Below are 12,125 nucleotides of genomic sequence, written 5' to 3'. Positions count from 1 at the left end.
CATTGGTGGAGTGATAAATCAATATAGTCATTTTGGAAAGCAATTTGGAATTATGCAAAAAAAACACCACTTAAATAAATGCCTATACTCACCAATCCAGATTATATTCCAGAGATACCACTGATAAAAAGTCTCCATAGACAACAAAATATTTTTAGTAGCACTTTTTTTTGTGATAGCAACGAATCGGAAACAAAGTATATAACCATTAACCGGGGAATGACTAAACAAATTGTAGTACATTGAAGTAATGTAATATGACTGTGCTGTAAGAAATGACAACTTAGTAAAATTCACTGAGTGAAGCAGGTAGAGCCAAAAAATATATATTCAATGACTTACAACAACAAGCTACCAAAAAGAAATTAAAATGAATGTTGCTAAATTATAAAGAACAAGCATGACTCAGAAAAAGGATGAGAAAACACTTCTTTGCAGAAGTGGGAGGTCTACAAGTTTTACACACTGAACATATTGCCAAACTTTATTAATGTACTATCAGTTATACTGATTTCGCCCCCCCCTTTCTTTTTTTGGTTTCAAAAAATACTACATGTGATGGCGCTCTGGCTCTCTAGAAGGGGGAAGGGCATCAATAGACCTGACTCTCTACTGAACCACCTAGCTGCTCCCTCTTATTCATTTTAACTGATGGTTTTTTTTTAAATTTTTTTTATATTATAAGAGACTGGGCTACAATTCCATACTTTGCCAAATGTATTTTGTGTACATAATCAAACTTTAAAATTCCCTCACATTTTAAGCGTGTTTGCATAAAAACAAATTACTCCTTTTGTCAATTCATTAAATTTTAAAATTCTCATAAAATATAGGCATAACATCTAGTTAAAAGAGACGTCAGGAATCATCCAAGTCAAACCCTCATTTTATAGATGAGGGAACTGAAGTGGTAAAGTAGTTGCAACATAGAGATACTTGTACTAGATAGAAAATAAACAAAAACCCCATTACGATAGCCACTGTTAAAAGAATAATTTTGTGAAATAATGTTATTTTTATACCCTCATAGATGGGCCAATATTTTGTTACTCTATTTGGAATTTTCTTGGCAAAGATACTAGAATGATTTGTCATTTCCTTTTCTCCAGCTCATTTTACAGATGAGGACCTGGGGCAAATAGGATTAAGTGACTTGTCTAAGGTCACATAGCTAGTAAATATCTGCAGCTAGATTTGAACTCAAGAAGATGAGTCTTCCTGACTCCACGCTGGGCACTCTATCTACGGCACCACCTAGCTGCCCATAATTGTATTATATCGTTACATTAATATTACATTGTCCAGTGTCTCATTATCTCTCACCTCCTCTAAATTACTTTATATATTTTTAGTGCATTTATTTATGCACATATTACTTTCACCCTTATAGAAAGTAGGTGTCTTAAGGGCATGACTCCAAGGCCCAGAACTCTCTCCATTGCCACCAAACTGCCTCATTTTATTAATCTAACTATGACAAAGTATAGACATAAAATACTCACATATGTATATATTGTAATGCAAGGTGGCTAACAGAAATTTTTTGCTTCTGTAATTTCTAACGGTCACAAAAAGTCAGTTAAACATCTTAGAATCTTCAGAAAGTCAGTTAGAACTTATAAGCTATAAATAGAGGTGAAGTTCCAAGTGACGGGGCTTTTGCCTTCTGGCTTTTGCTGTGGTTGGAGGCTTTTGCGTTGGCCTTTCGGCTTGGCTTTGCTTTGGCCTTGGCCTGTGCTTATTTTGTCTTGGGAAATTTGGACCTATCTCATTTCTCTAGACCTCTCCCTGATCTCCCATCTCCATCCTTCCCCTTCCCTGAATTTCCTTTGGGTCCTGGGTGGAAGAGAAGGCTTGGTGATTGGACATTGTGGGTTTAGTTTCTAAAGGTTAGTAGAGTATCCTCAAATAAGTTACCCTAGTTTTAATGATTTGATAGACTTTACTTAAAAGGCAGTCAAATCTCCTGACTGGGAGAGCCGGACTCTCTCTGTCTAAACCTCTCCGCAAACCATCCCCCACCCTCACCTTTCTCCCTAGCAGCAATTACCCTAAACCCCTCTCCCCTTCTGACTGACCCTGGTATTAATAAATCCCCTTGTTACCTATTCAAACCCTTTGGTGAATCATTGTGTCGAAAATTAAAGACAAGGGCTCAAGAGGAAGGAATCATTTTTCTTTTATTTCTTGAAAGAACTGGGGCATCCATCTTGGCAGGAAGTACCTACTTCAAGACTTCCTCCAGCCATCAGTTTGACTGGCAGGGAGAGGACCTCTTGACTCTTCCCTCAAAAGACTTTAGAAACTAACAAGAGAACCTCTCAAGTCAAACCTAAACATCTCTTTCTGGCCCTAATTTCCTCCCTGTATCCTCTGTCTCAAGCCTCTGGGAATAAACCTGTTTGAGCTGCCCTCTCCTACACACCCCATTTCCCTTTTCTCCTATATACCTTCCCATAACTTCATTCCTCCTTCAATCACCTTATAATCACCTAATATCCCCTTTATCCTTCCTCACACCCAAATTGCATTCATTGACCCACTCAGATTATTTATTTACTTTTTTATAACTATATATATATATGTGTGTGTGTGTATGTATATGTATATGTATATAATACAGATAAAAATACTAATGTAAAAGAAGCCTTTTTTGGACTCTGTTCATTTTGAGTTATAATTTGATATAATAATGCAATGGGGTTCAGAAAACACAGATTTACCTAAGCATTTAACATTTCTTTTTCTTTATCAAGTAAAAAAACCAACTTATATAATAACTTCATTTTTTAAAAATCAAATTATAGTTATACTTCACCTCAATCCAGTCCACATTAAAACCACCTACATAATTCTAAATTTCTAAACCAACCACCAAAAGCAAGAAACAGTTATGAATAAAGCAGAAGAAATGGAGCATGGTGATATATATATGACATGAGAATTGTTACAAATTCAAAGAACTGATCCTGCATAAAATAGGAATGTAAATTCTAGCAATGTAAATTCATTTTAACAAAATTTTACTAAACAAAATAATTTGGTTACCTTTAAAAGTTCTGAACAGCATGGGCTATGACAATTTGGTATCCCAAATAAATTTGGCATTAACTTGATAAGACCCTATGAGTGGCAAGTCACTAGATTGTCTACCTAGGGTTAAAACCAGGTCAGGTTGGAAACAGAGCACATCAAAGCTTCCATGCTGATCAACAGTGGGATCAAGGCTGTGATTGAGTCCAGCCCTGTTAGACTGGGAGAGATTTGAAATAAAGTTCATTTTTAGGAATATTTACAACTACAATGATTTTTAAGGGATACTGCTACGCCTCTAACGTTTTCTCCAAAATAAACAAAAGCAAAAATGTCCTTTAATCTACTTACAACCAGTGTCTTTAAGGCGGTTGATGGCATTGGAAAGAAGTCGAACACAACCAAGAAATCCAGCACCTTGTTTTTTATGGATCTTCTTATGATTCCATACACTGATTGTTACAGAGTCGGACTTTCCAATATACCTGTGAAATAAAATAACTATATGAATAACAGGTGAGAGAGTATAAAAAGCTGATAAGATTTTTAGGATTTTCTTTTCATATCTAAAATTCACAAACATCATTTTCCAGTTAGAGACAATTAAAAATATTTTGGCAACCAGAATGGCATAAACAAAATATTATAATGTAAGCAGATCTGTATATGGATTATTTTCTATTCATTTTGATTCCATCAACTCACTCATATGACAAATATTCATAATAAAATTTTGCTCTAGTATTTTATGAACATTAAAAAAAAATTCTATATGTCCTACCTAAGTCAGCGATGGTGAAACTTTTAGAGTCCAAGTGCCCAAACTACAATCCTTATGCTGCATGTGAGCCCCACACCTTACCCCAGACAGGGGAGGAAGTGCTCCCATTGGGCTACTAGGAAGAGAAGCAGGTGATAGGATAAATGTCCTCAGTGCATGTAGAGAGGGACCCTAGCCCATGTGCCACAAGTTCATTAAGATAAGTGAACCTACTTCTGCTACCATTTAGGCTGCATAATATTTTCTTAATGAAAAAAAGTATATTTTAGCAGCAAAAAGCTAAGAAAATATTGGGGGATTTGTAATTATTACTCTTCCTTAAAGATGTAGAAAGTGTGTTTATATGTTGAATACATTTCAATTTGTTATGAAATTAAACACCTTAACACAGTCATATTCTATTACATTAAATATTATTTCAATTTCAAGGAATGTTGTCAAGGTTGACAGACCAAAAATCTGACCTACCTGAATTGTTTTAAAATTGCCGTAGAACTGGAACGTGCATTCTCATGTAACGCTTTATCCCTGCTTCTTTCCTGTATGCAGGCCTTGAGAGAACAGGACTCTTGCAGATCTGACTTCACTGCCTGCAGACAAGCAGAGCAGGGAAAAGCGTTACTGCACGTGTCTGTGCATACACCTACATATATTAAAAAAAAAAAAAAAAAAAAAAAGCTATGCTATAGCTGATTGTTAATATGGCTAAAATAAGTGCAAACTTTAAGATAACAATAATGACAAGAGAATCTTTTCAATACACTGCCATCTCTAAGAAGTCAAATTTTTGGTCCAACAACCTTGACCTTAAAAGCTTTACTTCATGAAACAAAGCATAATGAAATCATAGGAAGAGCTCACTCAATAAACTGAAAAGTCACCAATTTCACTCAACACCAAAAAAAAGCTCATTTTCTGTCTATCCTTCTAGTTTCCTGATCTTAGCACATGTAAATAACATTGTAATTAAATAATGATCATAAAATAGCTTCACATTTGCTACTGTATCTATTTATCATTTTAAAGCAAAATATCATTTAAAAGTCAAAAACTATTTTAAAAGTACACTTCTAAAACCAATTTCTTTGAAGACTTTATTTTCATCTTCACATGGGCAATTCCTACACAATCTACTTTATTAACTTTATTGGCATTACAGAAATATACCAAACAAATTAGCAATATAGTCAAAATTCACTTAAAAATTCATATTAAACCAGTGATTCCCAAAGTGGGCGCTGCCGCCTCCTGGTGGGTGCTGCAGCGATACAGTGAGGCTGTGATGGCGACACTTTTTTTGTATTACATTCTATACTGAGTTCAATAAAGTTTCATAATTTCCAGGGGGCGCTAAGTAATATTTTTTCTGGAAAGGGGGCAGTAGGCCAAAAAAGTTTGGGAACCATTGTATTAAACTATCAATAATCATATGAAAAATGTTCTAAATCTCTAGAGTTGATCCATAACTAGCTATAATTACTTTTAAATATTCAGTTTGTACCTGAGTTAATTAAACACAAAAACCTCACTGATCACAAGTGTTTTAACCAAACTTATATTCTCTCTAGGAATTACAAAGGTAATAAATCAACATTTTTTGTTACTGCCAAAGATATACAATTATTATATTCATCAAATTGCCCTTTGGAGGGGCAGTGAGATGGCAAGCCTAGAGTCCTGGATTCAAATCTGACCTCAGATACTTCCTAGCTGTGTGACCTTGGGAATATAACTTAACCCCAATTCTCTGGCTCTTACAGCTACCCTTCTGCCTTGGAACCAATACACAGAATTAACTTTAAGACAGAAAGTCTCTATGTTTTGTAAGGATGTGATTTGTGCAAGGGGGATGGGACCAAAGGAGCCAGAGAAGGCAGTTGCTGACAGTTGAGACCAGAGAGGATTCTGAGAATTTCTCTGAGGAGGAGGGAGAGAGGTCTTTGGGCGGAGGACTGGGAAGAGGGAGGAGGAGGACATCCCATCTCAAATCTACTCCTGAGGGCTTCCTGAGGATCTTTCTTTTGGAAATTGAAACCATGATTCCCTGGTCAAAGCCATCCCATCTCACCCATCAAGACTTCAACCATTGAGTCAGCTAAGTTTGGATTCCATTTTGGGAGCAATCTCTTAAGTCTCCTTCACCCATTTCCCAACCTTGCTGAGAGATCCCTTTCAATCAAAACTTATAATTATAGAAAAGGATAGAAACAGAGAAACAGAAACAGAAGGAGAAGGGGCGAGGAAAGAAGCTTAGGAATGGGAACCACAAAGGTTCCCACCTAAGTGACAGATCCCACAGGAATAGCGAAGAGGGCATGCCAAAATCCCTCTGCCCTTCACCCCTTTCCCCAATCCCTGATTTTGTGAATAATAAAAAGTCATTCAACAGTCAGATAGTGTTCCAGAGTGCCCAAGGGACAACAAGGGAGGGGACCCACAGGCTTGGTCTGGCTGCCTCCATCTTGAAGCTGGACCACCCGCAATGAATTTTGTGTGAACCCCACCGTTATTCAGGATCGGATTGGGGTACCACATACCTCCTCTTATAGGGAAGCCTCACCCCCGACTCCTGTGGGGCAGCAGGACCATCCAGGTCACCCAGTTTCAGGGTGATATCCCCTTAAAGTCTCCCAGTGTATATTTGGCACCAGGAGAGTGCTAGAAGAGAGACTCACCACATAGACTTTCTTTGCCTCCCTTCTATCAAACATTGGTTACTGGCTTTTTATTGCTACAGTTTTCAAGGTTTGTTATTTTTTTTTAACAGCAATTTGCAAGGTTTGGTTAATATCTTTCATAACTAGATTGTGTTGTTCAGTCATTTCAATCACATTTGACTTTGTGATGTCCCACACATAATCACAAATAAACTCTTTATCTTCCAGAAATCAAATTTTTTAGAATCTAAAAGAGTTAAACACTAAAATTCACATGAGTATTATTAAGATACAGAACTAAATTATAATGAACAAGTTCTTCCAAATTCAGTGAATTTTTTTTTAAAAACTCTTACCTTGGGGGCAGCTGGGTAGCTCAGTAGAGTGAGAGTCAGGCCTAGAGACAGGAGGTCCTAGGTTCAAACCCGGCCTCAGCCACTTCCCACCTGTGTGACCCTGGGCAAGTCACTTGACCCCCATTGCCCACCCTTACCAATCTTCCACCTATGAGACAATACACTGAAGTACAAGGGTTTAAAAAAAAACACAAAAAAACCCTTACCTTCCTTCTTGGAATCAATACTGTGTATTGGTTTCAAGGCAGAAGAGTGGTAAGGGCTAGGTAATAAGGGTCTAGTGACTTACCCAGGGTCACACAGCTGGGAAGTGTCTGAGGCCAGATTTGAACTTAGGACCTCCCATCTCTAGGTCTGGCTCTCAATCCACTGAGCTACCCAGCTGTCCCCTTTCAGTGAATTTCTATAAAATCTTAACAAGTATTTCCCCAAAACAAGTTTTTTCAACCTCCTATATATCTAGGATAGCAAGAACCAAGTAATTGTCACACAGAATCAGGTCTTGGGGTATTCCATTGCTAACAGCAGTCCCAAATATGTATTCAAGAGGGACTATGGTCCAATGGATAAAAAGTATTGAATCTGAGACACGGAAGATGTGTTTGAATCCCTATACCACTGACACATTAGCCATGTGTAACCAACAGAAAGTCATAATCTAAAATCTGTTTCCTAAAGTGTAAAACAAAGATTACACTACCTGTAATAATGAGTTTAAATAGTTGTGTTTTTGTTGTTTATTCATGTCTGGCTCTTCATGACCCCATTAGCAGAGAAACTAAAGTAGTTTGTCATTTCCTTCTCCAGCTGATTCTACAGATGAAATTGAGGTAAGTGACTTGCTCAGGATCACCCAGCTAATAAGTGTCTGAGGCCAGATTTTAAATAAGGAAGCTTGACCTCTCTAACCATTGCACTACCCAGCTACCCATAAAAAGTTGTAAAGAGGTTCAAAAGATAATGCAAGTAAAGCACATTGCAAACCTTAAAAATACTATATCCTCATTAACATTTATCATCACCATATAATTATATGCTATGGAAGGATAAAACAGAATTGAAATCAAGAATACCTGGTTCAAATCCTGGTCCACTTAACTAGCTCTGAATGATCCTGGGCAAGTAACTTTACACATCTATATACCTCCGTGCTTGCTTCTAAGGACTACTTTTTTTTTTAAAACCCTTAACTTCTGTGTATTGGCTCCTAGGTGGAAGAGTGGTAAGGGTGGGCAATGGGGGTCAAGTGACTTGCCCAGGGTCACACAGCTGGGAAGTGTCTGAGGCCAGATTTGAACCTAGGCCTGACTCTCAATCCACTGAGCTACCCAGATGCCCCTTCTAAGGACTTCTTAAGGGATCCAGAGATCCTTTCCAGCTCTAAAGCTATGATCCCTTAATAGAAGTAGATCTTCAAGCAGTCTTGTTTTTATTTTAAGCCCCTATCTTCTTAGTATCAATTCTAAGACATCAGAATGACAAGGGTTAGGCCATCAGGGTTAAGTGACTTGACCAAAATCACATAGCTAAAAAGGATGTGAGGCTCGGATTTCAGTAGAAACATTGAAAAGCAAATGATACCTAAAAACTAACTCTTACATAGACTTTAAAAGTTGGCAGAGTGCTTTACAAAATACTCTGCATGTACTATCTTGTTTGATTCTCTCAAGGTAAGTTGATTATAATACATATTTTACCATGTGGAAACTAAAGCTAAGTTTAAGTGATTTAACTAGTGTCATAGAACTAGTGTCTGAAACAAGATATAGAATACAGATCTTCCTTATTCCAGTGCCTATACTCTATGCTAGTCACCTAGCTGCTTCAGATACAAACATTATCAGCTGATATGGCTGCAAGGATAAATACATTTGAGAGGAAATGGATGAAGAAAATACAAAGAGAAAAGAGATAAGTTATTCTTTCAGCATCTTAATGTCTTCAAAGGTCAAGAGGAGAGAATTACATAAACAAAAGGAATAAATATAGTTCGGATTTTTGTTGTTGTTGATATGAAAAATAAAAATAAAAAGGCAGGGGAAAAGAACACATGAAGAAGGGAGAACTTTAATATTTCAAATAAACGGGTATATAAGAAGAATTTACAAACATATGAAAAGGGCATGGAAGAGGAAAGCATATGTGAATCAGATAAAGGTGGACTGAAAACAAAAAGATATATAAACATATATACTAAGAGTGGAATACAATTAACTCAAAAGCAAAAGTCAGAAAAAGAGAAAGAGCCGGGGGAGAAAATAAGAGGGCAAGAAGGATTGGTCACAAGCAAAAGAACTTTTTTAAAATTGCTAATCATAAATGGGGAAGATTAAAAAAAAAAAAAAGAAAGAACCAAAGAGGTAGGTGCTGAGCTAGCTGAAAAGAGAAAGAACAGAGTAGTAAAACTGACAAGTTTGACTACAGATTTTTAGTTAGAGGTGGAACAATAGATAGAGTGCCAAGCCTGGAGTTGGGAAGACATCTTCCTGAGTTCAAATCTGGCCTCAGACACTTACTAGCTGTGTGACCCAGGACAAGTCATTTCATTCTGTTTGCCTCAGTTTCCTCATCTGTCAAATGAGCCGGAAAAGGAAATGGCAAAGCACTCTGAGTCCTCTGCTGAGAAAACCTCAAATGGGGTCAGAGTTGGACATGACTTAATGAAACAACAGAGATGATCAGTTTCCTATTTTTTCTCCAACTCTTCTACAACATGAAGATAATAATTTTGTTTTAAAATAATAAATAGTTATTAAGCCCCTACCATAAGCCCCACTGAGCACTGTGCTAAGTGCTGTCAATACAAAGAAAAATGAGATAATACATGCTCTCTAGAAGATCAATCTAATGAGACAGCATGCAAATAACTATATACTGAAAAAAATCTAAAAATAGGATAAATTGGATATAATTAACAGAAGAAAGGCATTAGAATTAAGAGGAATCAGAAAAGAGTTTTCTGTCAGAGAGATTTTAACTAAAATTTCAGGGAAGGTAATAGATAAAGCTGCAGAAGGAAAGCATTCCGTGTATGAGGCACAGACAATAAAATAGTCAAGAGTAGGAAAGTGGAATAACTTGTTGAAGAAAGGCCAAGGAGGACAGTATTACACAGAGTGGTAGGATGCAAAGAAGAATTTTATATTTTGGGGTGACATGGCCAAACCTGCTCTTTAGGAAGATCAATTTGACAACTGAAAGATGAACTGGAATAGAGAAAAGACTTGTGGAAGGCAGAATATGCAGAACAATAGTCCAGGAGTGAGATGATAAGGGCCTGCAACCTGGGGATAGGGGATGAAGGTAGGGAGTGGTCAGTGTCAGAGAACAGAAGGGAATGTATTCCAGATGTTAAGAAGGTAAAATCAATAGGATTTAGCCAACAATTGGTGGAGGGAGGTTAGAGAATGGGAAATCAAAAATGACACCTAGGTTTCAAGCCCGAAGAATTAGGAGGATAATACTTCCTTCAACATCAAAAAGTGGGCAACTAGATAACTCAGTGGATTGAAAGCCAGGCCTAGAGACAGGAAGTCCTGAGTTCAAATCTCATCTCAGATATTTTCTTAGCTGTGTGATCCTGGGCAAATCACTTAACCCCCATTGCCTAGCCCTTACCATTCTTCTGCCTTGGAACCAACACATAGTATCGATTCTAAGATGGAAGGTAAGGGTGTAAAAAAAAAAAAAAAAAAAGCTAAGTTTGGAAGGGAAAGTTCAATTTTGGACATGTTGAGCTTAAAATGTCTACTGAACACCCAGTTTAAAATGTCCAAGAGGTAGTTGGAGATTAAGATTAGAAGTCAAGAGAAAGGTTATAGCTGAATAAGATCTGAGAATCAGCATCATAGAAATGATTATTGAATCCATGGGTCCTAATGAGATCACTAAGTGAAACTGTACAGAAGGCAAAGGAGGTTCATGACAGAGCCTTGGAAGGTATGGCATTACCTGGATGAAGATCCAACAAAGACTGAGAATATAAACCAGATAGTTATAAAAACCAGAAGAGAGTAGTATCACACAAATCTGGAAAAAGAACATCAAGGAGAAGAGGGTGATCAACAGTGTAAAAAACTACAGAGAAGACCAGAAAGATGAGAACTGAGAAGGCCGCTAGATTAGTGATCAAGAGTTCATTGTTAATTTTAGAAGAATCATTTCAGCTGAATGATCAACACAGAAGCCAGACTGCATAGTTTACATTATAGAATTACATGTATACTTTCTTCTGAATCCTTCTGATATCAGAGCCTATCTTGGCAGAGCAATCCTATGGCATGCTAAAACTGACTGAGATTATATAATTATTTTAAGTTTAACATTCTACATTTAGGAAATATTCATAGATTTCTTTTAGATTCTCTTCTTTATTAGCCTGGAGCTATAAATACTAATCTATGACAACTTTTAAAATTTCTTTTGTCTTGGCTATAATCTCTTCTTTCTCACTTTAGCAATTTAAAGTTGCCCTTCTTCCCCCCCCCCCCCAAAAAAAACTAAAAAATCCTTGGATTTTGGTCATGTTAATCTCAGTTCCTCTTGTAATATGTTCCTTTTGTAAGTTGTAGAGCCATGGTTAATATTTATTGCTTCAAAAGCTCCTTCACGATAATATGCTGAAAAAATTTTAAAGGTATCTTAAGCAGTAAACAATTGCCCAATTATGTTACAAATATATTTTTTCTCTGTGACAACAAGCCTGGGCATGCTTAAAGCATTATAAATCACAACCAGGTACCCAACAATTTTGGTGTTCATGCAATGATTATGTTGAACTCTTAACTTTTGCTTCGAAGTGCAACATACAACTTCTCAATGTACCATCAAATTGCTTCCAATCTACCACAAGGGTTTGAAATTTAGGAGAAACCAATTCCCAATATGCATCTCCTCATTTGCATTCTGTACTCTGTAGTAACTACTCCCTCATTCCCCAATTACTTTGTAACTGGACCTCATTAGCTATGTCATCATGTATTAAGAATGCTACCAATGTTTGTGTTGTTACAGTACCAATGTCAGGATGTTTGAAAACCATTATCTATGAGTATCGGCCTTAATTATAAGCCATCAGGAACTATCACAAAAGTCATTAGGAAAAAATGTTCCATAGCTTCTCACTGCTATATTTATTTATAAACTTCAATTTATCCTGCACTCACATTATTTTTTGCTCTGGCAGGTTTTTCAATGAAATGGTTAATAATACTGGTCAATTTTTAAGAAGAGTTCCTGTGACAGCATGCTCCTGTACTAGTAGTAAATGAGTAGAAAGGTATCTCTAAAGAGGTTCTT

The 12,125-nt window shown here is 36.8% G+C and overlaps 1 protein-coding gene across 1 annotated transcript in view; it reads right to left on the bottom strand.

Moving 5' to 3' along the window:
* The window catches only part of SMURF2 (SMAD specific E3 ubiquitin protein ligase 2), a 79,467-nt gene that overhangs the window by 52,041 nt on the left and 15,301 nt on the right, over positions 1 to 12,125 (bottom strand). The window contains exon 4 of the mRNA XM_044675161.1: positions 3,385 to 3,518. Within this exon, the coding sequence (XP_044531096.1) occupies positions 3,385 to 3,518 (134 nt within the window). The remainder of the gene's footprint in view (positions 1 to 3,384; positions 3,519 to 12,125) is intronic.

This window comes from Gracilinanus agilis, chromosome 4 (assembly GCF_016433145.1).
Source record: "Gracilinanus agilis isolate LMUSP501 chromosome 4, AgileGrace, whole genome shotgun sequence".
Lineage (NCBI taxonomy): Eukaryota > Metazoa > Chordata > Mammalia > Didelphimorphia > Didelphidae > Gracilinanus > Gracilinanus agilis.
This window is presented reverse-complemented; position numbering and strand designations above follow the sequence as displayed.